Here is a 26,356-nt window from a genome sequence, read left to right on the forward strand (position 1 = left end):
CAAGACTCTCAACGCAATCAACTTGATAGCGGAGGACCGGGCCGGGTTGCGCAAGCGCATATTCTCACGTATGTACATTGACTGTAGCCATTTACTCTGTTGTATTGTAGTGCATAATTTGTATTGTTAACCCCCTTTCAGAAATATTACTCTGTGGTGTCGGAACCCAGTGATTAACTACAAATCGGTGTTGTGTCCTCTTTTCCCTGCTAGGGTTTTAAAGTGTAATAGTTAGGTGTGTACGCACTGCGGGTACTTTGTACCGTCAGCGCTGCATAAGGTTTTAAAGTGTAATATCATTGTATTGCGTTACTGCATAAGGTTTAAAGTGTAATATCATTGTATTGCATTGCTGCATAAGGTTTAAAGTGCATCTCTGGGTGTGTGCGCGCTGTGTGTACTTTGTACCCCCAGCGCGGCGTTTGTACGCTAAGTCCGTACAAGGTACGGGACTCTGTACGCAAATAGCGTAATAAGTACGTAGAGTGCATATTAAGTCATGGTAAAAGTGTGTTTAAAGGTATAGCTTTCTGTTTAGTATAAAATCGACATTATCAATTGGGGGCATCGTCCGTTTTTTCCACATACCCGCAGCCTAGCAGGTTAAAGCAGACTTTATCAGCAAAGGGCGGACAGGTATCCCACGTAAGCCTTCTCCTGGTTGGTGGATACACTGGAAACCCTAATTTATTGCTGATTAGATGGCGTCTGCTCTGCATGGTTTGTAGGGATGCTGGTAGAACCCGTAAAGTAAATATGCAAAGCTATTTGAAAAGTCTGTGAATATCTGTTTGGCGCCAAATGCGCACACAACACAAGCATACACGCATACTTTTTGTATACCCGCTCGCATTGTTGCCATAAGTACTGATTACTAGATTCATTTAGACCTGTGTAAAAGCCGGAGAAATTTATTGCTATTTAGTTAAAATTTAGAATAAATATTAAGGGAGTAAACGTAAAACACAAACGCAGTCTGGCCTAGTTAAAAGGATTTATACAGAAAGACACTGTGTTGTGTTAAGTGAGCGAAAATAGGTAATATCGCTTACATTTATAGAAGTGTGGGATTTGTACTATTGCGGACGTACGGTTTTTGTACACGTGTCTCGGACAAAGTACGGGACTGCGTACGCAACGTAAAGACATGCACGGTCGTGTGTTTACGCAACGTGCGTAAGGGTACGACCGCTAAGTACAAATTACACAATAGTATCGTTTAGTTTAGGGGCGGGACAGTAGCCACGCTACGTTAGCACAAATTGCTCGGTTTCCAAGATTTAGTTTAAATAAAACCTTTTCTACTGTATTACCTCTGGGAATAAGGCTGTTTATCTGAATGAAAGATACATTTTCTGTACAGAAAAACCAAAGTGTATTTGAGTGAGTGAACGAACGTGAGTGAGCGAACGTAACAGTAAACGTAGTGAACCCCGGGAATTCGGGATCCCGTCGAGTGGTACATCAAGTGAGTGGAGACTTGGTGGCGTGAGGCAGCTGACTCATGTTAATATAGATTGAAGTACAAAGGAGCAAGGTAGCAGAGTACCGCAGACCAGAAGGTCAGCGAGGTTTAGAGTACCGCGGCCCAGGGGGTCAGCGAGGTTTACCCATATAGTTTTTTTTTTATACGCTCCGGCTGAGGTTTCGCAGCTTGTGATTCGATTCTAGTGGTCGTACGGCGGATAAGTAACAAGTACCTATACGCTGTGCGATTGGACCGCGCGTGAGTGGGTGCAATATCTAGCGCAACGTGATACCCTTTTTACGAGCTTTGCGTAAAATCACGGGGTGGGTGAAAGCACTCGGAGAACTTTCACCGTTGCCTTATATTGAGTATTTTTTTTTTTTTTGTGGGATTAGCCGAAAGGACAACACCTGCAAAATATGGGGGCCAGTTGCTCAAGTAAGGGACGTTCAACCAGGGTTCAGGTTGACATTCCGCGGCCCAGGGGGTCGGCAAGGTTCATTATGTGTGAGAAGCATGGATCACACACAGAAGTTTTTTGCAATGAATGGGAACATATGACTGCGGAAGATAGGGAACCATTCCCTAAGGAAGGCAGTTTTGAACCAGGGGTATTGCAGAATTTAAGGATTAGGATATGTCTGATAAAATCCCGAAAACAAAGATCAGACATACAGATTGTTTAAACTTATGGCAGCAAGAGGGGGATATGCAAAGAGACTTAGCTCATGCAGCAGGTTCCAAACCTAGCAGGAAAATGATGGCAACCGCACCACCACCACCGTATATTGTGGGGGAAAAAGTGGCTACAGACAATGGCATATTGGTATCCGATAAGAGTATAGTTGATAAATGTACTAATGCTAACCCTTGCCAGTTGTATCCCATTTTAAATTTTTCCCAGGACTGCGAGCAGGAAGATGAGCCCAGCACGATATCGGCACTCTCTCTAGCAGCCACCATACAGAATACTCAGGTGGGCATGGCCCAACCAGCAAGAGCAGTAGTAAAGCCCCCTAGCGGAGGAGTAAGTGAGGTCGTGTCCACAGGTAAGTACGGTACCGTACATTATGCAGAGACAATTGCACCTCACATTGTAGAATCAACTCAGAATGACGTAATTGAATTAAATCCTGTCAGGGTGATCGCAGTCCCCAATGGGAAGACTGACGCTCAGGGAGTAACTCCCGTCAGGAACATTACCATGCATTGTCCTTGGTCCCGGACTGAATTAAGGTCAATTATGTCTGAATTTCCTGATCCCAGAAAAGATTTAGTTGCATGCCAAAGGTTCATTAAAGAGTTAGGTAACGCCACCGAACCCACAAACAAAGATTGGCGAACAGTGCTACGGGTATGCTTACCCTCCAATATTGACCCCGCAAAATTTATAACTGATTGTAGATTAGACGCAGAAGTACCTCTCACTGATGAGTACACTCAGGAGAATGTACGACAAATCAATCTGCAATTAGGAGTATATTTCCCTACTGTTGTCAAATGGAATAAAATCTTTTCCATAAGACAAAAAGAAGGTGAAATGGCATCTGAATATTTCCACCGAGCACTGCAGGAAATGTCTAGATACACTGGGATCGGGGACATTCAGGACAATGTACATCACAGGGAGGTAGCTGTGTCAGTATTAATGGACGGGTTAAAAGAGGTGTTAAGAACAAGGGTACAAACCTCTCTACCTAATTGGAGAGGTATCTCGCTGGCTGCATTAAGAGAGTCCGCTATCGAGCACGACCGGAACGTTATTAAGCACAGGGAGTCTCAGGGGGATAAGCTGATGACAGTAAGTATAAATGCTCTTACAACAAAACCACATCAGCCAAAACCCCAGACCCCTGATGGTAAGTCGCGTGTAGTAGTATGCTATAACTGTCGGAAGGAAGGACATTTTGCACGGAACTGTAGTTATAAAGGCACACATAATGTATATCGACCCCCTAGACCAGGATATGAACCACACTATAATACACATAATTGGGATCAGGGACCGCATAGGAGAAGTTATGAGCCACATGCAGGGGAAACAAGGAGGTACCCACCAAGGAGGGACTGGCAGACCTCTGAAAATTCTCAGCTACCCCCTCACATATTGTAGTTGCCAGCGCGCTGCGGGAGGGTCACAATATACAATAGGGGTTGGGCTACATCTGTAGTCTGCAGCCAGTGAAGTTGATCGCTAGCCTTGGTAGTGAACCTGAGGTCACAGTTGATGTAGCTGGTAGATCATTACCTTTTCTTGTAGATACAGGGGCGGCCAGGTCAGTGTTAAATTCGACGGTAGGTATAAAAACCACGGGTAAAACAATTTCGGCAATGGGAGTAACAGGAACAGTGCAACAATACCCTTTGAGTAGACCAGCAGAGATTACGATAGGGCCTTTGCAGACCAAGCATTCCTTTTTGCTAGCTGCATCGGCTCCGACTAACCTGCTTGGAAGAGATTTATTGTGTAAAATGCGGTGTGTCATATATTGTACTCCTGAGGGTGTCTTCTTAGATATACCTGAGAATCACGTTCAGGAAGTGCAAGATATATTAGACACCCCTCAAAGGCTAATGTCGCATTCTGCTGTTATAGACAAGTGTATATCAAAGGTAGAGGAAATGATCTCACGAATACCGGGATCCCTTTGGACCAAAGATGGACAAGACACTGGATTGATGGCGAATGTAGCTCCAGTAGTAGTGCAAGTAAAAGATGGTAGGATAGCTCCAAAAATCCCTCAGTATCCTCTGAAGCCAGAGGTAGAATTAGGAGTGTACCCCGTCATAGAGCGCTTGTTACAGCAGGGCATCCTAGTCAGGACATCCAGCATTGCCAATAGTCCCATCTTCCCTGTGAAAAAGAGTGGGGGGAGGGGTTACAGGCTAGTGCAGGATCTAAGGGGGATAAACAAGATAGTTGAGAGCCAATTCCCCGTAGTGCCCAATCCAGCTGTCATCCTCATGCAAATTCCCCTGACTGCGAAGTTTTTCACTGTCATTGACCTCTGTTCTGCTTTCTTTTCTGTCCCTCTGCACCCTGACAGCCAATACCTCTTTGCATTTACATACAGGGGAGTACAGAATACCTGGACTCGTCTCCCCCAAGGTTTCATTGACAGCCCAAGTATTTTCTCCCAGGCTTTGCATGACTGTTTACAATCCTTTCAACCTGAGAGTGGATCAGTGCTAATACAGTACGTTGATGACTTATTGTTGTGTTCTGATTCACTCGAATCGTCCTTGAGAGACACGGAACAGCTTCTGTTTCATCTTTCCCATACGGGACACAAGGTTTCAAAGGATAAGTTGCAGTTGTGCCAGACCAGGGTAAAATATTTGGGACATTGCTTGACGCAAGGACTTAGACATCTCACCGCTGATAGAATACAGGCGATTCGCGACATGACTCTGCCACAAACCCAGCAACAGATCCGCACCTTTCTTGGAATGTGTGGGTACTGCCGAAACTGGATCCCAGGGTTCTCCATACTGGCTTTACCTTTGCAAGAAATGGTCTCTTCAAACAAACCAGAACGGGTCTCGCACACAGATGAGTCCGAACTGGCATTTGAGAGACTCAAACAGTGCCTATCACAGGCACCTGCATTAGGCATGCCAGATTATGGGAAACCCTTTGAAATGTACGGTACAGAGAGTGCTGGGTGTGCGGCAGGTGTCCTAACAAAGAAACATGGTGATGCCAGCAGACCAGTAGCTTACTACAGTGCACAGTTGGACACCGTAGCGCGGTCTCTCCCCACATGCTTGCGAAGTGTTGCAGCGATAGCTTTGCTAGTGAGTAAGAGCGAAGACGTAGTGTTAGGACACAACTTGACCGTCCATACACCTCATGCAGTATCGGCCTTACTGAACTCTGCCCAAACCAGACATGTCTCATCTGCACGGTTTACAAGGTGGTAGTTAGCACTAATGGCCCCTGTAAACATCACCATAAAGAGATGCAGCGCACTAAATCCTGTAACTTATCTGACAACTTATGTGACAAGTGTGCCTGGACAGACACAAAGGGTGGAGGATGAGAATGATGGTGAAGGAGGATTTAGTGGTATCCAGCTGTAGGGTATTTTAAGGGTAACATTCCGGTGTTGGTTTGCGGAAGATCGCATGTTCCTGAGGATAGTTATGTGCAGAAGCAGAATATAGGGTTAAACTGTATTTACTGTATATTATGTATGCGGCGGGAATCCAGAGGAGACCACCCACAAGAGCAGTTGGGAAAGACATCACCTACCTTTTCAAATCAACCTAAGACCTCTCCTGTACTGTAAAAGTGCAATCCTGTGTCCAATGGACAAAGGGATTACAGTATCCATTGTATTGCTTTTAGAAGAATTGTATAAATAAAGCCTGCTGCAGCCTGGCCAGACACAAGACTCTCAACGCAATCAACTTGATAGCGGAGGACCGGGCCGGGTTGCGCAAGCGCATATTCTCACGTATGTACATTGACTGTAGCCATTTACTCTGTTGTATTGTAGTGCATAATTTGTATTGTTAACCCCCTTTCAGAAATATTACTCTGTGGTGTCGGAACCCAGTGATTAACTACAAATCGGTGTTGTGTCCTCTTTTCCCTGCTAGGGTTTTAAAGTGTAATAGTTAGGTGTGTACGCGCTGCGGGTACTTTGTACCGTCAGCGCTGCATAAGGTTTTAAAGTGTAATATCATTGTATTGCGTTACTGCATAAGGTTTAAAGTGTAATATCATTGTATTGCATTGCTGCATAAGGTTTAAAGTGTATCTCTGGGTGTGTGCGCGCTGTGTGTACTTTGTACCCCCAGCGCGGCGTTTGTACGCTAAGTCCGTACAAGGTACGGGACTCTGTACGCAAATAGCGTAATAAGTACGTAGAGTGCATATTAAGTCTAGCGGCCGCAGCGGCTCCATGGTAAAAGTGTGTTTAAAGGTATAGCTTTCTGTTTAGTATAAAATCGACATTATCAGTAGCCAGTAGCGGATCTTGCCACGGGCAAGCAGGACTTTTGCCCGGGGCGCCGCCTTCCGGAGGGCGCCGGCGCCATCCGGAGGGCGCCGCACAACGGCAAGATCCGCTGCTGCTGTGCCCCTGCTGCCGCTGCCCCGCTGTGAAGGGAAACTAGACGCTACGCGTCTAGTTTCCCATCGTGGAGAGGACCTTTTCTGTAATGATGTGCGGTGCGCGTTGACGTCATCGCGCACCGCACAGCAAATGTCTTCTCCACGAAGGGAACTAGACGCATAGCGTCTAGTTTTCCTTCGTGGAGAGGACCTTCGCACATCGTTTCAGCGGCGCTACTACTGTACAGGGGGCGTAACTAACCACGCCCCTGTATGAAGCCACGCCCCCTATGGCCACCCGGGGCGCTCAAAGACCCTGAGCCGGCCCTGTCAGTAGCACACATTCATGTGTGATTGGATTTGCTATCACTGCTGCTTCCTTGGATGGAGCAGTGATAGCCTGTATGTAAATGCAGCAGGAGCCATCTATCACATGCAGACACATCCTGCTGCACAAGTAATCCGAGCTGTGTCCTAGGATGCAGCAACGGATAAAGCATCCACCACTGGGAGACTTGGGGCACCCATCGTGCTACACCAGCCACCTGCTGCAGAGGACAGGAAATCTCTGTCCTACAACGGAGTTCCCTGGCCTCTTCCCACCCCCTAAATGGTAGTGACAAGCTTCCGTTTTTTCAAATGAAGCCTGTTGCCGCCCCTCCCCTCCCCCAAAATGACATCAGACTGTCAATCAATGACAGTCTGATGCTGGCATGCATCCTATGCCGCAGGACCCATTCACACACGCACAGAACAAGTTCTGTGCATGTAATTTGCGCTGATGGTCTCAGGTGTGACCAAACCTGAATGACCCCAACAGTGTCGCACATCAAATTAATCAGCACAGTATCCCAGTGCTTCCTAATCACATTGCGTTGCAACTGAGATATATTTTTGGCATAAAAAGATACCCGACGCTAGCGGAGTTGCATGGACCATGGATGCCAGGCATCTTGCGCTGCATGGCGTATTAAGGCTAGATGTATGAGGACACATCTGTATGACGGCCTACGCTCATTCTCACACAAATATATAGCATTTGGAATAAACACAGTTAGAAGATAAACCTTTAAGTTGGGTGGTGGACAAATATAAGGTGAGGGGCAAATATAAAATGTGCAAACAGATTTAGAATTGGGAGTGGGTGTATCCTAGTTTTAATTCTATATGACATTGTAAAAATAAAGCTTCCCAGTGGGTATGTGCTACATGGAGGTAGCCAGTATTTCTCCTAAGTCCTAGAGGATGCTGGGGACTCCTTAAGGACCATGGGGTATAGACGGGATCCGCAGGAGACATGGGCACACTATAAGACTTTGAATGGATGTGAACTGGCTCCTCCCTCTATGCCCCTCCTCCAGACCTCAGTTAGATTCTGTGCCCAGGACAGACTGGACACACACTAGGGGAGCTCTACTGAGTTTCTCTAAGACTTTATGTTAGGTTTTTTATTTTCAGAGAGACCTGCTGGCTACAGGCTCTCTGCTTCGTGGGAGTGAGGGGAGAGAAGTCAGACCTACTTCTGTGAGTTAAAGGATCTGCTTCTTAGGCTACTGGACACCATTAGCTCCAGAGGGTTTGATCACTTGGTGCGCCTAGCTGCTTGTTCCCGGAGCCGCGCCGTCACCCCCCTCACAGAAGCCAGAAGAAAGAAGCCGGGTGAGTATGAGAAGAATAGAAGACTTCAGTGATGGCAGAAGACTTCCAAGTCTCAGAGGTACCGCGCAGCGCGCCATTGCTCCCACACACCAACGGCTCTACAAGGGTGCAGGGCGCAGGGGGGGGGCGCCCTGGGCAGCAATATATACCTCAAGTGAGTCTGGCTAAATATGTATACAGTGCATAGGCACTGTATACGGACCCCTGCCAGCATATATAGCTATATTAATAGCGGAGCTGACGCGCGCCGAGAGGGGGGCGGGGCTTAGCCCTCACAACAGGATTCAGCGCCATTTTCTCCATGTCCCCGCCAAAGCATGTATATAGTGCAAACGAGGGGGGGCACAGTGTTTTAGTGCTATATAGAGGGAAACATAGCACTATTTTTGATAATGGGCATGTAATCATTGTGTTGTGCATATATGTCTGTGTGTTCCCTGTCAGATACACCCACTATAGCTTTTTAGTCCACATGTGTCGACATGCGGGAGTGCTCTGTCACAAACAGCTATGGGGATCCCTGTCGGCATCACCGACGCCTGTTGGTACTTGATTCCGTAGATGCAGTGTCAGCAGGTCGGTAGTTGTATGCTTTTCAAAAGTAAACACTGTATGGGAGACACAGTAGTTTGTGGGTGACCCTGTCGGCACCAACTGTTATTACTGAGTGTAAATTAACATGCTGTAACTAACTTATACCTGTATATATATTTATATGTATATGTATGGTACGGTTCCATGGGCCTGTAGCTCGAGCACAGACATGGTAGTATTTATGGCGGAGTGTTATTAAAATTATATATGTATACTTCCCTAGGACCCCTCGCGGTCGCAAGAATGTTATTTTGCCTGGTTACTACTCCCTGCTGTCGACGAATACTAGGTTTTCTGTCGACCATAAGGTTTACTGTTAGATCCACAACTGGGGCATTCAGTACATGGTCATACACATTCAGAACACGTTAATGTCACTATGGACCCGACGGTTCCGGACAATCCGATTATATGTATGAGATATATATATATATATATATATATATGCTATGTGTGTATATGTGTATTACATTATGTATATTCATATTACGATTTCTAATGAATGCTGAAGTAAAAGTATTCCTTCTCATGTGCTGGTCGCTCTGTTGATAATGCTCTAGGTCGGCCGTGACGAGTTGGTCTCAGATCCTCACAAGGAGTTCGAAGGTTTATTCTTTTCCCGCCGCGGATAGAATACTGTGAAAGTCAACTCCTGGTCGACACGGGGCCCTGTCACAAAGGATCGTACACAGGAAGCTAAGTGATACTTTATTTATATGCTTTGGAGTTATTTGCATTACATGCACATGGGGGAGTGTTTGTATTCGGAAAGGCATCCGATAGAATTACCCTAAAGAGAGTAGGGGATGTTTCTTATGTTGGTTCTTCTCTATAACATTGCGGCAGGCTGTCGTGCGTCGGCAGTAGGCGTGGCCAGAGGAATGCTGAGGCTGACTCAGAGAGATACTGGAGTTTTTTCCCTGTGACGGTGTACCGCTGTTTGGGGATGCCTCAGTTAAGTCACTCTCGGCGAATACCACTGGTAAGTCTACCTTCGTGAGCTAGATTCCCTCACAACAGTTGGTGACGCATTCTTTTGTGGGATGCAGTCATTTTAACTGTTTTGATACAGTTCTTTTTTCCCTTTCTGGGCAGATAGTGGAAGGTGAAAAGGTAAGAGCTCTGCAGCTTAGGTTTGCAGAAGCGGATATTGTCTTCTGTTTCTACCACATCCACCGCATGTCGCTGGGTCTATCTGGCTGGAGCCCACACCGGTGGGAACTCGTCTAATACTCTTCCGTCAGTCCGGGAATGGACTTGGACCTGGGGGTTAATAATAGAATCCAAAGGGGGACATACTGGAGTTTACAGATGATTCCCCTCACTGATTTTTCAAATTGATCTTACTGATTCCCCTCTGGAAGGGGAGGTAGTACGCGACGCCATACCAGAGTTGTGTCAGGTTCAGGACTTTATCCTGCTGTCTCTGTTAAAAAATTTTTTAAAATATAGCCACTCGAGTAGCCTAGTTGTACAGTGCTCTGCACTACAACAGCTGGGGTCCTGGGTTCAGATCCCCATCCACCAGAAACAAAGACTTCTACTTACGAAGTTGAGCTACAGGATGGAATCTCTCAGGCCAGGGAGCTCCAGCACGTAAAGGTAGAAGAAGGGTTTAAATGCGTTTTTCTCAGCATTCAGCCTACCTGGGTTGATATCCAGGATTGTCTTTGCCATCTCACCGGAGTGTTGGCAGTATGATGGTTTTCTTTCAATAGTAAGAGCCATTGTTATTCTGTACTTAGATGCTACCCTGATTACGGTGAGGTCAAGAAACAAGTGTTCCAAATAGTTGTTTCTCTCTGACTGTTCTTCGACACAGGGAATGGCTGTTGTTCCCAATGACGTGGTTGTCGAAGGTGGGTATCAGAGTAGTTACTGAACGGTTGAGGTTCTGTGTTTTCCTGTGGAAAGAGGTCTGAGGTTCCAGAGTCAGATCAGATTTGCAGTGACAATCCATCAATATGTTCCGTTGATGAAGAAAACGGGTGCAGCCCAAGAGGCATTTTCGGTGAGCAGGTCAAATGCCAGAGTGGTTTTCACGGGACCAGTTGGAAATGTGGTCCGGGTCCCACCTGCACATGCACCAGAATATAATCCTAATGGCCAGGATATCGCTCCTGTCGTGTCTGCACAGTCTCACCTCCTAGAGGGACTAAGGTTCGGGATCCAAGATTAGGTCCTGGTGTCCATGCATGAAGATCTCCGAGGCTGAGGAGCAGTCTTTCCAAGGGAAGTATTCCAGAGGAAAAGGTCAAGCTGGAAAGCTTGTCTGCAATAAGTTTTCTTGAATTAAGAGCTATTTTCAACGAAGATATTCTTCGTGATCGGCCCGTGTTATGTCTGTCGGACAACTCGACAGCAGTGGCGTAAGTAAGCCGCTAGGGCGGAACAAGGAGCAAAGCGGCAATGGCAGAAGCCGCAAAAGTTTTCCGCTGTGCGGACAGACAGCTGAACGATATTAGCGGTCTTCGTTCCGGATGTAGACAACGGAGAAATAGATTTCCTCTGCAGTCGCGATCTCCATCCTGGAGATATACACTCATCATCAAGAAGTTTTCACAGAAGTGACAAGTCTTTGAGGAGTGCCTCAATTGGACATGTTGGCGTCTCGCCTCAACGAGAGAACTCAGGGATATTGTTCCAGGTCAAGCCACACTCAAGCTATAGCGGTGGATGCCCTCGTGACACCTTGGGTGGTTTCAGTCGGTCTATGTGTCCCCTCCGCTTTCACTCTTTCTGAAGGTGATAAACGTAAGAAGAACAAAGGTTCAGGCGATCCTCATTGTCCGGCCTGGCCAAGGAGGACTTGGTATCCAGTTCTCCAAGTTTTACTCATAGAAGATCTCTGGCCTATTCCTCTACGTGAGGAACTGTTACAGCGAGATCCGGACGTGTATCAAGACTTACCGCGGCTGCGTTTGACGGCGTGGCGGTTGAACGCCATATCCTAGCCCGAAAGGGTATTCCCGGTGAAGTCATTTCCACACTTCTTCAGGCTAGAAAAGAAGTAACGGCAAAGCCTTACCACCGTATTTGGCGTAAATATGTGTCTTGGTGTGAATCCACGAAGGCTCCTACGACAGACTTTCACCTGGGTCGGTCTTCTCCATTCTTTGCAAGCAGTTTAGATGCAGGCCTAAACTTAGGCTCCATTTCAGTGCGGTTTTGGCCTTATAAATTTTCTTTCAAGGAAAAGAATTGGCCACCTTTCCGGAGGTTCGGATTTTCGTGAAAGGAGTACTACACATCCAACCTCCATTTGTGCCCTCATTGGCACCGTGGGACCTTGACGTGGTGTTGAGGTTTCGTGTGTCACGCTGATTGGAACCTTTATGAAAGGTTGTGTTAAAATTTCTCTCTTGGAGAGTGGTCATGCTTTTGGCTTTGGCATCCGCAAGGCGGGTGTCGGAAGTAGCGGCTTTGTCTCACAGAAGCCCCTGTTTGATCTTCCATGTGGATAGAGCGGAATTAAGAACTCGGATAATAGTTCTGCCAAAAGGGGTTTTCTGTGTTTCGCAGAAACCAGCCTATTTTGATGCCTGTGGTAACCTCAGCATTGGCTGATTCAAAGTCTTTCGATGTAATCGGGGTTTTGAATAAGTATGGCGCTAATTTGGCTCAGTTTGGGGAAACAGAGGCCCTGTTTGTCCGGTATGCTCCCAGCGTGATTGGGGCGCCTGCGTCTATGCAATCTGTTACACGCTGGATCTGTGATACGATTTGGTGTGCTCGTTCTACGGCTGGATTGCCGTTACCTAAGTCGGTGGAGACCCATTCTACTAGGAAGATGGCCTCTTCTTGGGCCGATGCCCGAGGTGTCTCGGCGGTTTAACTTTGCCGAGCGGCTTCTTGGTCGGGTTCAAACACCTTTTCTAAGCTCTACAAGTTTGATACCCTGGCTGATGGGGACCTCCTGTTTGCTCAATCGGTGCTGCAGAGTCGTCCGCACTCTCCCGCCCGGTCTGGAGCTTTGGTATAAACCCCATGGTCCTTACGGAGTCCCCAGCATCCTCTAGGACGTATGAGAAAATAGGATTTTAATACCTACCGGTAAATCCTTTTCTCTTAGTCCGTAGAGGATGCTGGGCGCCCGTCCTAGTGCGTACTGTGTCTGCACTTATGACACACAGGTTGTGTAACATAATCTCTCAGCATGTGGCTGTGTTATTTTTCATGCCCTTGGCTGGTGTTCTATTGAATACCACGTTCTGCGGTATGTTCAAGGTGTGAGCTGGTATGACACTCACCGTGTTTAAACAATAAATTCTTTCCTCGAAATGTCCGTCTCCCTGGGCACAGTTTTCTAACTGAGGTCTGGAGGAGGGGCATAGAGGGAGGAGCCAGTTCACACCTATTCAAAGTCTTATAGTGTGCCCATGTCTCCTGCGGATCCCGTCTATACCCCATGGTCCTTACGGAGTCCCCAGCATCCTCTACGGACTAAGAGAAAAGGATTTACCGGTAGGTATTAAAATCCTATTTTCCCTTGAATGCAGTAATAATGGTTGTGTCTAAAGTAGCTCAAAGTGGGTGTCTCTGGGCCTAATACAGAGTTGATCGCAGCAGCAAATTTGATAGCAGTTGGGCAAAACCATGTGCACTGCAGGGGGAAGGGGGGCAGATATAACATGTGGAGAGAGTGTTAGATTTGGGTGGGGTGTGTTCAAACTGAAATCTAAATTGCAGTGTAAAAATAAAGCAGCCAGTATTTACCCTGCACAGAAAAAAAAACACCACCCAAATCTAACTCTCTCTGCAAATGTATATCTGCCCCCCCTGCAGTGCACATGGTTTTGCCCAATTGCTAACAAATTTGCTGCTGCGATCAACTTTGAATTACCCCTCTGTCCTTACACATGCAGAGGGGATGCAGTTGCATCCTGATTATCGGTAAATCATACTGAACCCATGCAGACACATGGATGTACACCAGGGGAGTATAGAATGTAGAAGTATTTGCATGTAGTGCAGAAGCAGTACCGGCAAAAGACGCACACATGGACGCTGCAGCGTGTGATTCAGAAGCAAGCCCTCAGTGTCCAGTAGACCAGCCTTGTAAGACATTTACCTGTTCCTCCAGTACTGTGATTCTCTGCCGATGCGCTCTCTCTCTAGTCTCCAGTGTGCTCTCTGCCTGCTGCTGAGCCATGCGCAGTCTCTCGCTATCAGTTTCCAGCTCCTGTCGATGTCTCATACTTACTTCCATCAGTCGCTGAGAGTGAGCACGTTCCAGCTCCATTATCTGTGACTGCTCAAAAACAATACATAACAATACATAAGTTAGATGAGTAGCTGAACCCGGCAAAGGACATTATTATTCCCTTTTTTTTTTGCTTATTTGTTTGCTTGTTATTGAAGATTGTTTTACAAATCATAATGAGAACAAAATAAACAGATCACAATTGTAATAGGAAAAGAAGGAGATAAAGCAGTAATCATGTGTAGGGGATAACGACTCAAATTATATAAATCAGCAGACAGTGACAATCGGCCTTGTGCATACATATTGCCCTGTGAAGGCCATTTTTTACATTTATTTTGAAAAAATAGGATTTTAATTACCTACCGGTAAATCCTTTTCTCGTAGTCCGTAGGGGATACTGGGGTCCACATTAATACCATGGCGAATAGGTGGGTCCACAAGAAGTCATGGGCACTTTAAGAATTTGATAGTGTGGGCTGGCTCCTCCCTCTATGCCCCTCCTACCAGACTCAGTCTAGAAAACTGTGCCCGAGGAGACGTACATACTTTGAGAGAAGGATATAAAAGGATGGTGGTGAGATTCCGAACCAGCACACACAAACAAGAGGAAACCCAAGCTACCAACCAACAATACTTAACCAAGTAACAGTGCAGGAAGAAAACTAAGCACTGGGCGGGCGCCCAATATCCTCTACGGACTACGAGAAAAGGATTTACCGGTAGGTAATTAAAATACTATTTTCTCTTACGTCCTAGAGGATACTGGGGTCCACATTAGTACCATGGGGATGTACCAAAGCTCCCAAACCGGGTGGGAGAGTACTGAGGTATCTGCAGAACTGATTGACCAAACTGAAGGTCCTCAGAGGCTTTAGTTTCGAACTTGTAGAACTTAGCAAACGTGTTCGAACCTGTCCAAGTAGCTGCTCGGCAGAGCTGTAAAGCCGAGACAGACCGGGCAGCCGCCGAGGAAGAACCCACCGACCTAGTAGAGTGGGCCTGTATAGACTTTGGACACGGCAAACCTGCCGTGGAATAAGCATGATGGATAGTAAGCCTAATCCAGCGTGTAATTGTCTGCTTTGAAGCATGACACATAATTTTATTGGGATCATAGAGAACAAACAGCGAGTCCGATTTCCGGTGACGAGCTGTCCGTTTCACATAGATATTCAAAGCCCTCACAAAATCCAATGACTTTGCAGTAGCCGAGGTGTCGGTAAGCACCGGCACCACAATAGGTTGGTTGATATGAAACGCAGACAACACCTTTAGAAGAAAGTGCTGACAAGTTCTGAGTTCAGCCCTATCTTCATGAAAAATCAAATAGGGGCTTTTGTGAGACAACACCCCCAGCTCTGACACACGCCTCGCAGAAGCCAAGGCCAACAGTGTGACGGCCTTCCACGTAAGAAACTTGACGTTAACGTCCTGTAAAGGCTCAAACCAATCCGATTGCAGAAACTGCAACACCACGTTGAGATCCCAAGGTGCTGTAGGAGGCACAAAGGGAGGTTGGATGTGCAGAACCCCCTTCAAAAACTGTCTGAACCTTAGGGAGAGAAGCCAATTGTTTCTGGAAGAAAATGTACAAGGCCGAAATCTGGACCTTTATGGAGCCCAGACGTAGGCCCACAGCCACACCTGACTGCAGAAAAAGGAGAAAACACCTCAACTTAAATTCCACCGCAGGAATTTTCCTGTTCTCACACCAAAAGACGTATTTTTTTCCAAAATACGGTGGTAAAGTTTAGACATTACCCCCTTCCTGGCTTGGATCAGGGTTGGAATAACCCTATTGGGGATCCCCTCCTGGGCTAGAATTTGATGCTCAACCTCCATGCCGTCAAACGTAGCCGTGGTAATTCTTGATAGACGAATGGCCCCTGTTGGAGAAGGTCCTCGCGAAGAGGTAGAGGCCACGGGTCCTCCAGGAGCATCTCCAGTTGATCCGCATACCAGGCCCATCTTGGCCAGTCCAGAGCAATGAGAATTGCTTGAACCATTTCCATTTTTATTCTTTTGAGAATCTTTGGGATCAAAGGGAGTGGTGGAAACACGTACACCCTCTGGTGGACCAATGGAGTCACCAGAGCATCCACCGCCACTGCTTGTGGGTCCCTCGACCTGGAACAATACCGCTTGTGCTTCTTGTTGAGGCGAGAGGACATCATGTCGATTTGTGGCATTCCCCACCAACGTGTCAAGCACCTGAACACCTCCGGGTGTTGGCCCCACTCTCCCGGGTGGAGGTCGTGTCTGCTGAGGAAGTCTGCTTCCCAGTTGTCTACTCCCGGAATGAAGATTGCGGACAACGTGAGAGCGTGTCTTTCTGCCCAGAGGAGAACCCTTGTTACCTCTGACATTGCTGCTCTTCGTTCCGCCTTGTCAGTTTATGTACGTTACTGCCGTCACATTGTCTGACTGAACCTGAATGGCCTGATCTTGTGCTGTGCCTGTAGAAGGGCGTTGTATATGGCCCTTAGTTCCAGAACGTTGATCGGAAGAATAGCTTTCTGACTTGACCATTTCCCTTGGAACTGTTCCTCCTGGGTGATTGCTCCCCAACCTCAGAGGCTTGCGTCTGTGGTTAGCAGATTCCAATTTTGAATCCCGAACCTCCGGCCTTCGGTCAGATGAGAAGTCTGAAGCCACCACAGAAGAGAAATCCTGGCTTTTGGCGAAAGACGGATCCTCTGGTGCATGTGAAGATGCGATCCGGACCATTTGTCCAACAGATCCAGCTGGAAGGGCCTTGCGTGGAACCTTCCGTACTGCAGCACTTCGTAAGCGGCCACCATCTTTCCCAGAAGGCGAATGCATAGATGTACTGATATCCGGGTTTTCCTTAGAACATCCCGCACCATCAACTGGATCACCAATGCCTTTTAAGATGAAAGTAATACCTTCTGTGTCTCCATATCCAGTATCATCCCCAGGAACGGAAGTCTCCGTGTTGGTTCCAGATGAGATTTTGGTAGGTTCACAATCCACCCGTGATCCTGGAGTAGACGGGTTGAGAGGGTAATGTTGTCTAACAACCTCTCCCTGGAAGATGCTTTTATCAGCAGATCATCCAGATATGGAATTATGTTCACTCCCTGTTTGCGGAGGAGAAACATCATCTCTGCCATTACCTTGGTGAATGCCCTTGGTGCCATGGTAGTGACAGTCCTGTAATGCAAACCTTAGATAAGCCTGATGAGGCGGCCAAATCGGAATATGAAGGTACGCATCCTTGATATCCAGAGACACAAAGAATTCTCCCTCTTCCAGACCTGAGATCACCGCTCTCAGAGACTTCATCCTGAACTTGAACACCCGTAGGTATGGGTTCAACGACTTGAGATTTAAAATGGGCCTTACCGAACTGTCCGGCTTCGGAACCATAAACAGGGGGTATATTTACTAACAATTCGTATTTCATGCGATTTGAAGTGTAAAAAATCACGGCTGACATCGACAGTGTATTTGTGCAACATTTTGTGTCGTAAATCTGTTATTTACTATTCTATCGTATTTTGACGTTTCGTGTTTTCCGATGTCGATGTAGTTTGCAATTTTTTTGTTAGGATCTCGGCCGATGTTGATATGCGTTCGTATTTTTGTGTGCTTTGTTTACGAATTCGTAATTTTTTTTTTACGGGGCGGGCTTACAGTTAATCACGTACGTATTTTATAGGAACTTCCGTTTTTTTCTACTCGAACGTGATTGGTTGTGTTCCTGAAGGAGGTGTGTGTGTGGCCAGGACTATAAAACCGCCCCAAACCGTCCGAACCTCGTGGGTTTAGCTAATGGAGAGGTGAGAGGTAGAGGTGTGTGTTGTTGGCGTTTTGGAGAATGATTTTGGAGTTTTGTGATCGATTTGTGTGCTGTATTGTGTGTAAGTAGTCTTGTGTTTATTGTTGTGGTGTATTTTTCAGTCTGTGGTTGTTTTTTTGTAAGTAATTTTTGTGTGAAGTCTCTTGTGTTTGTTTGTTTGTTTGTGTGTGTGTGTGTGTGTTTGTTGTGCGGTGTGTAGTGGAAGTGGAGGTTTGTGTTTTGTGTTTTTCTCAGTGTAATTTTTTTTCCGTCTGTAATATGTCCATGTCCCAGGTGAGTGAGGTGGAGGAGGTGAGTGAGGTGGAGGAGGTGAGTGAGAGGGAGGAGGTGAGTGAGAGGGAGGAGGTGGGTTAGGTGGAGGGTGAGGTTGCTGCTTCGTCCTCCAGTGATTCAGAGAGTGATGTTGCTGCTGCTCCACGCACTACCACCAAATCTGGCAGGAATGTGAAGTTCAGCTATGCTGAAAATATGGCGTTGGTGCGTGTGCTCATGCAATATCACCAGCAGCTGTTTGGCCAACACGCCTCCAAGGTCCCATCTCGTCGCAAGTCTCAACTGTGGTCCAAAGTGGTTGCGGCAGTGAACTGCGAGGACGTGTTGAAGCGTACTGAGGACACATGTAGAAAACGCTTCTACGATATGAAACGCCGTGTGAAGGCCAAGATGTCCAAGGAGGCCAAATCAGCATGGAAAACTGGGGGTGGACCTGCCTTTCGTGCAACTTATAGGGAGTGGGAGGAACCTGTACGTAGTTTGATTCCTGCAGAGGTTGTCGGGGCCACTTACGTACGTGATTCTGACCGCCCAAAACAGGCTGGTGAGTGTTTTCTTTTTTACCTTAACAGATGAAGTGTAACTTGTTATTTTGCATACTATTATGTAATATATTTTGCAGCACGTTTTTGAGGTTGTTTTAATGGTTTACAATATTGTAACTGTAATGATTATCTAAATTGTATTGAAATTAGTTAAATTAGTATCTGATTTTGTGCTAACTCCCGCGGTATTGTTTTTTATGGATTCATGATTCAAACAAGATGTTTTAAAATTGTTTTTTTCCAGAATGACGTTGGTTTGATATTCTCTAACTACAAACAGTAATATCATGCTCCATCATAATGTCTTTGTATCCTAATGTCCTTGGACTATTTTGTGTTTTTTTCGTTACTAACATGTCTTAGCCGCACACATTATAAATGATGTTTTTGCAATTAATCCTGTATGATTTTTATACAAATGATGCTATTATTTTATGAAATGACTAATTATTTTTGTAGGTTTTTTTTGTAATTTGTGTATAGTTACTCAAAGAAAATCAGCAACCATGGCTGCCACCTCAAGGCCCCAAGCTGCGGATACAGGAGAAGCAGGTACATTATTTATAAAAATCGACTTAAGTTTTTTTTGACTAAAATATACACTAAAATAAGATTTTACTTACCGATAAATCTATTTCTCGGAGTCCGTAGTGGATGCTGGGGTTCCTGAAAGGACCATGGGGAATAGCGGCTCCGCAGGAGACAGGGCACAAAAAGTAAAGCTTTTCCAGATCAGGTGGTGTGCACTGGCTCCTCCCCCTATGACCCTCCTCCAGACTCCAGTTAGGTACTGTGCCCGGACGAGCGTACACAATAAGGGAGGATTTTGAATCCCGGGTAAGACTCATACCAGCCACACCAATCACACCGTACAACTTGTGATCTAAACCCAGTTAACAGTATGATAACAGCGGAGCCTCTGAAAGATGGCTTCCTTCAACAATAACCCGAATTAGTTAACAATAACTATGTACAATTATTGCAGATAATCCGCACTCGGGATGGGCGCCCAGCATCCACTACGGACTCCGAGAAATAGATTTATCGGTAAGTAAAATCTTATTTTCTCTATCGTCCTAGTGGATGCTGGGGTTCCTGAAAGGACCATGGGGATTATACCAAAGCTCCCAAACGGGCGGGAGAGTGCGGATGACTCTGCAGCACCGAATGAGAGAACTCCAGGTCCTCCTTAGCCAGAGTATCAAATTTGTAAAATTTTACAAACGTGTTCTCCCCTGACCACGTAGCTGCTCGGCAAAGTTGTAATGCCGAGACCCCTCGGGCAGCCGCCCAAGATGAGCCCACCTTCCTTGTGGAGTGGGCCTTTACAGATTTAGGCTGTGGCAGGCCTGCCACAGAATGTGCAAGTTGGATTGTGCTACAGATCCAACGAGCAATCGTCTGCTTAGACGCAGGAGCACCCATCTTGTTGGGTGCATACAATATAAACAACGAGTCAGATTTTCTGACTCCAGCTGTCCTTGCAATATATATTTTTAATGCTCTGACAACGTCCAGTAACTTGGAGTCCTCCAAGTCACTTGTAGCCGCAGGCACTACAATAGGCTGGTTCAGATGAAATGCTGACACCACCTTAGGGAGAAAATGCGGACGAGTCCGCAGTTCTGCCCTGTCCGAATGGAAAATCAGATATGGGCTTTTGTAAGATAAAGCTGCCAGTTCTGACACTCTCCTGGCCGAAGCCAGGGCTAGAAGCATGGTCACTTTCCATGTGAGATATTTCAAATCCACCTTCTTTAGTGGTTCAAACCAATGAGATTTTAGAAAGTCCAAAACCACATTGAGATCCCACGGTGCCACTGGAGGCACCACAGGAGGCTGTATATGTAGCACTCCCTTAACAAAGGTCTGGACTTCAGGGACTGAAGCCAATTCTTTTTGAAAGAAAATCGACAGGGCCGAAATTTGAACCTTAATAGATCCCAATTTGAGACCCATAGACAATCCTGATTGCAGGAAATGTAGGAATCGACCCAGTTGAAATTCCTCCGTCGGAGCACTCCGATCTTCGCACCATGCAACATATTTTCGCCAAATTCGGTGATAATGTTGCACGGTTACTTCCTTCCTTGCTTTAATCAAAGTAGGAATGACTTCTTCCGGCATGCCTTTTTCCTTTAGGATCCGGCGTTCAACCGCCATGCCGTCAAACGCAGCCGCGGTAAGTCTTGAAACAGACAGGGACCCTGCTGAAGCAAGTCCCTCCTTAGAGGTAGAGGCCACGGATCTTCCGTGATCATCTCTTGAAGTTCCGGGTACCAAGTCCTTCTTGGCCAATCCGGAACCACTAGTATCGTCCTTACGCCTCTTTGCCGTATAATTCTCAATACTTTTGGTATGAGAGGCAGAGGAGGAAACACATACACCGACTGGTACACCCAAGGCGTTACCAGCGCGTCCACAGCTATTGCCTGCGGATCTCTTGACCTGGCGCAATACCTGTCCAGTTTTTTGTTGAGGCGAGACGCCATCATGTCCACCATTGGTCTTTCCCAAGGGGTTACCAGCAAGTGGAAGACTTCTGGATGAAGTCCCCACTCTCCCGGGTGAAGATCGTGTCTGCTGAGGAAGTCTGCTTCCCAGTTGTCCACTCCCGGGATGAACACTGCTGACAGTGCTATCACATGATTCTCTGCCCAGCGAAGAATCCTTGCAGCTTCTGCCATTGCACTCCTGCTTCTTGTGCCGCCCTGTCTGTTCACATGGGCGACTGCCGTGATGTTGTCCGACTGGATCAACACCGGTTTTCCCTGAAGCAGAGGTTCTGCCTGGCTTAGAGCATTGTATATTGCTCTTAGTTCCAGAATGTTTATGTGAAGAGACGTTTCCAGGCTCGTCCATACTCCCTGGAAGTTTCTTCCTTGTGTGACTGCTCCCCAGCCTCTCAGGCTGGCGTCCGTGGTCACCAGGATCCAATCCTGTATGCCGAATCTGCGGCCCTCCAATAGATGAGCACTCTGCAACCACCACAGAAGAGACACCCTTGTCCTTGGAGACAGGGTTATCCGCAGGTGCATCTGAAGATGCGACCCTGACCATTTGTCCAACAGATCCCTTTGGAAAATTCTTGCGTGGAATCTGCCGAATGGAATTGCTTCGTAAGAAGCCACCATTTTTCCCAGGACTCTTGTGCATTGATGTACAGACACCTTTCCTGGTTTTAGGAGGTTCCTGACAAGCTCGGATAACTCCTTGGCTTTTTCCTCCGGGAGAAAAACCTTTTTCTGAACCGTGTCCAGAATCATCCCTAGGAACAGCAGACGAGTTGTCGGCATTAACTGGGATTTTGGAATATTCAGAATCCACCCGTGCTGTTTTAGCACTTCTTGCGACAGTGCTAATCCCATCTCTAGCTGTTCTCTGGACCTTGCCCTTATTAGGAGATCGTCCAAGTATGGGATAATTAATATGCCTTTTCTTCGAAGAAGAATCATCATCTCGGCCATTACCTTTGTAAAGACCCGAGGTGCCGTGGACAATCCGAACGGCAGCGTCTGAAACTGATAGTGACAGTTTTGTACAACGAACCTGAGGTACCCCTGGTGTGAGGGGTAAATTGGAACGTGGAGATACGCATCCTTGATGTCCAAGGATACCATAAAGTCCCCCTCTTCCAGGTTCGCTATCACTGCTCTGAGTGACTCCATCTTGAACTTGAACTTCTTTATGTACAGGTTCAAGGACTTCAGATTTAGAATAGGCCTTACCGAGCCATCCGGCTTCGGTACCACAAAAAGAGTGGAATAATACCCCTTCCCTTGTTGTAGAAGAGGTACCTTGACTATCACCTGCTGAGAGTACAGCTTGTGAATGGCTTCCAAAACCGTCTCCCTTTCGGAGGGGGACGTTGGTAAAGCAGACTTCAGGAAACGGCGAGGTGGATCTGTCTCTAATTCCAACCTGTACCCCTGAGATATTATCTGCAGGATCCAGGGATCTACCTGCGAGTGAGCCCACTGCGCGCTGTAATTTTTGAGACGACCACCCACCGTCCCCGAGTCCGCTTGAGAAGCCCCAGCGTCATGCTGAGGCTTTTGTAGAAGCCGGGGAAGGCTTCTGTTCCTGGGAAGGAGCTGCCTGTTGCTGTCTCTTCCCTCGACCTCTGCCTCGTGGCAGATATGAATAGCCCTTTGCTCTCTTATTTTTAAAGGAACGAAAGGGCTGCGGTTGAAAAGTCGGTGCCTTTTTCTGTTGGGGAGTGACTTGAGGTAGAAAGGTGGATTTCCCGGCTGTAGCCGTGGCCACCAAATCTGATAGACCGACTCCAAATAACTCCTCCCCTTTATACGGCAAAACTTCCATATGTCGTTTTGAATCCGCATCGCCTGTCCACTGTCGCGTCCATAAAGCTCTTCTGGCCGAAATGGACATAGCACTTACCCGTGATGCCAGTGTGCAGATATCCCTCTGTGCATCACGCATATAAAGAAATGCATCCTTTATTTGTTCTAACGACAGTAAAATATTGTCCCTGTCCAGGGTATCAATATTTTCAATCAGGGACTCTGACCAAACTACCCCAGCACTGCACATCCAGGCAGTCGCTATAGCTGGTCGTAGTATAACACCTGCATGTGTGTATATACTTTTTTGGATATTTTCCATCCTCCTATCTGATGGATCTTTAAGTGCGGCCGTCTCAGGAGAGGGTAACGCCACTTGTTTAGATAAGCGTGTTAGCGCCTTGTCCACCCTAGGAGGTGTTTCCCAGCGCTCCCTAACCTCTGGCGGGAAAGGGTATAATGCCAATAATTTCTTTGAAATTATCAGCTTTTTATCAGGGGCAACCCACGCTTCATTACACATGTCATTTAATTCTTCTGATTCAGGAAAAACTATAGGTAGTTTTTTCACTCCCCACATAATACCCTGTTTAGTGGTACCTGTAGTATCAGCTAAATGTAACGCCTCCTTCATTGCCAAAATCATATAACGTGTGGCCCTACTGGAAAATACGGTTGATTCGTCACCGTCACCACTGGAGTCAGTGCCTGTGTCTGGGTCTGTGTCGACCGACTGAGGCAAAGGGCGTTTCACAGCCCCTGACGGTGTTTGAGTCGCCTGGACAGGCACTAATTGATTGTCCGGCCGTCTCATGTCGTCAAACGACTGCTTTAGCGTGTTGACACTATCCCGTAGTTCCATAAATAAAGGCATCCATTCTGGTGTCGACTCCCTAGGGGGTGACATCCTCATATTTGGCAATTGCTCCGCCTCCACACCAATATCGTCCTCATACATGTCGACACACACGTACCGACACACAGCAGACACACAGGGAATGCTCCTAACGAAGACAGGACCCACTAGCCCTTTGGGGAGACAGAGGGAGAGTTTGCCAGCACACACCAAAAGCGCTATATATAACAGGGATAGCCTTATAATAAGTGCTCCCTTATAGCTGCTTTATATATATCAAAATATCGCCATAAATTTGCCCCCCCCTCTCTGTTTTACCCTGTTTCTGTAGTGCAGTGCAGGGGAGAGACCTGGGAGCCGTCCTGACCAGCGGAGCTGTGAGAGGAAATGGCGCCGTGTGCTGAGGAGATAGGCCCCGCCCCTTTTCCGGCGGGCTCGTCTCCCGCTATTTAGTGAATCCAGGCAGGGGTTAAATATCTCCAAATAGCCTCTGGGGGCTATATGTGAGGTATTTTTAGCCTTTATATAGGTTACATTTGCCTCCCAGGGCGCCCCCCCCCAGCGCCCTGCACCCTCAGTGACTGCGTGTGAAGTGTGCTGAGAGGAAAATGGCGCACAGCTGCAGTGCTGTGCGCTACCTTTAGAAGACTGCAGGAGTCTTCAGCCGCCGATTCTGGACCTCTTCTGACTTCAGCATCTGCAAGGGGGCCGGCGGCGCGGCTCCGGTGACCATCCAGGCTGTACCTGTGATCGTCCCTCTGGAGCTGATGTCCAGTAGCCAAGAAGCCAATCCATCCTGCACGCAGGTGAGTTCACTTCTTCTCCCCTCAGTCCCTCGTTGCAGTGATCCTGTTGCCAGCAGGACTCACTGTAAAATAAAAAACCTAAGCTAAACTTTTTCTAAGCAGCTCTTTAGGAGAGCCACCTAGATTGCACCCTTCTCGGCCGGGCACAAAAATCTAACTGGAGTCTGGAGGAGGGTCATAGGGGGAGGAGCCAGTGCACACCACCTGATCTGGAAAAGCTTTACTTTTTGTGCCCTGTCTCCTGCGGAGCCGCTATTCCCCATGGTCCTTTCAGGAACCCCAGCATCCACTAGGACGATAGAGAAATAATAAAAATCTTTCAACACAGGCCCAGCCACATTGCACGCAACTCCACAAACTCAAAGTACACACGTGTCTCGCCAAGGCAAAAGTATGCCACACAAGAGGCGACGGAGTGAACCAAGTCAAACAGTTACCGCGTATCAACAACAACGGCGCCTTTCTCTTGTGGCCCCACAGCGTCCAGAAGAGCTTTTGGCAACTCCTCCAAGACCTCAGCCACACTCTCATCATGTTGCTGGTAAGTACACACAGAATTACATTATCCAGACTTATACACTGATTCACATTTATTTTTGTGGTGTCAAAATGTATTTAAAGACACATTGTCAGCATGCACTGTCGTACTGGGACATGAAGGGCACACCGGGGACACCTTTTGTTATGGACCCTTACTTTTGCCTGATCAAAGCCAACCAAGGTGTTCAATGAAAACAACACAGAGGCGTGCCGAAACCAATAAAGTCCTACAGTGAAATGATACATAAATTCCATGTATAAGACAAGTGCACAGTCTTGATTCCGCTCACTAGAGGAAGTAGTGGCCCCTCATGCAGTGGTGTGTACCGGTGTTTTGTATGCTAACCCTGTGTGTCATTCCGGCCCTGTCAATATGTCACACAGAAATGTGGCAAGTAAAGAAGTGATAAGTAAAGGATATTGTTTAACACATAAAATAGGTTTGGTGAAACAGATATGTGTCGTCACTTGTGCATATTTTGTATTTTTAAAGAAAGTGCATGCGGAACTGTCCGCATAGCAAGGTTCAGCAGAATTGATTTTGGAGGTTGGATGCTGACCATAGCAAACAAGCATATTGCAGGTATTATATTATGTAACCTTAATGGCTAACCTTCTGACTCCAGCTGTTGTTGAACTTATCATCCCAACATGTCCTGCGACATTTTGTACATTTGGAGTATTGGAAACTTACGCAGGCTATGCTGGGATGTGTATGTCATCAGCAGCTGTAGTGTAAAGGTTACCCATCAATGTTGTAGAAGGTGCTATATGAATTAAGTTGTTGTCTTGCTGTGTTGTGTTGCTTAGCATGCCATCTTAAATGTAGCTTACATAGTATCAAATGTAAGGCATAGATTCAGCTCACGTGTTTCCAATGTTTTGTTTTTTTTTGGTGGTTTTTAAATGTCATAGTGATTTGTGAATGTTTTTTTATTTTATTTTTTTGGCAGGAGTGTGTAATCATGTTACTGACAAAGTCAATTCTAAATCTAACCAAATAAAAATGTATTTTGGATTTTATGTTTGGGTCATTTATGGATCATTTACCCAGCCAATATGACCTACATCATGCATGGTTTGCTGAATGTTTTTCTTTAAGTCCGACATGACTAAAATCACTTACTATATTAATCAAACCTTTATTACAACCCATACAGAATCCAACATGCCCCAGGAAACACAGGACACATTGAGTGATGACAATGCTGTGCAACAAC

The 26,356-nt window shown here is 46.6% G+C and overlaps 1 protein-coding gene across 6 annotated transcripts in view; it reads right to left on the bottom strand.

Annotated features, from left to right (window-relative positions):
- CROCC2 (ciliary rootlet coiled-coil, rootletin family member 2) overlaps window positions 1-26,356 on the bottom strand; it is a 468,757-nt gene that overhangs the window by 18,136 nt on the left and 424,265 nt on the right. For all 6 annotated transcript variants that reach the window (XM_063915774.1, XM_063915775.1, XM_063915776.1 and 3 more), the window contains one exon: window positions 13,855-14,034. In XM_063915774.1, the coding sequence (XP_063771844.1) occupies window positions 13,855-14,034 (180 nt within the window). The remainder of the gene's footprint in view (window positions 1-13,854; window positions 14,035-26,356) is intronic.

This window comes from Pseudophryne corroboree, chromosome 4, assembly GCF_028390025.1.
Source record: "Pseudophryne corroboree isolate aPseCor3 chromosome 4, aPseCor3.hap2, whole genome shotgun sequence".
NCBI classification, from domain to species: Eukaryota; Metazoa; Chordata; class Amphibia; order Anura; family Myobatrachidae; genus Pseudophryne; species Pseudophryne corroboree.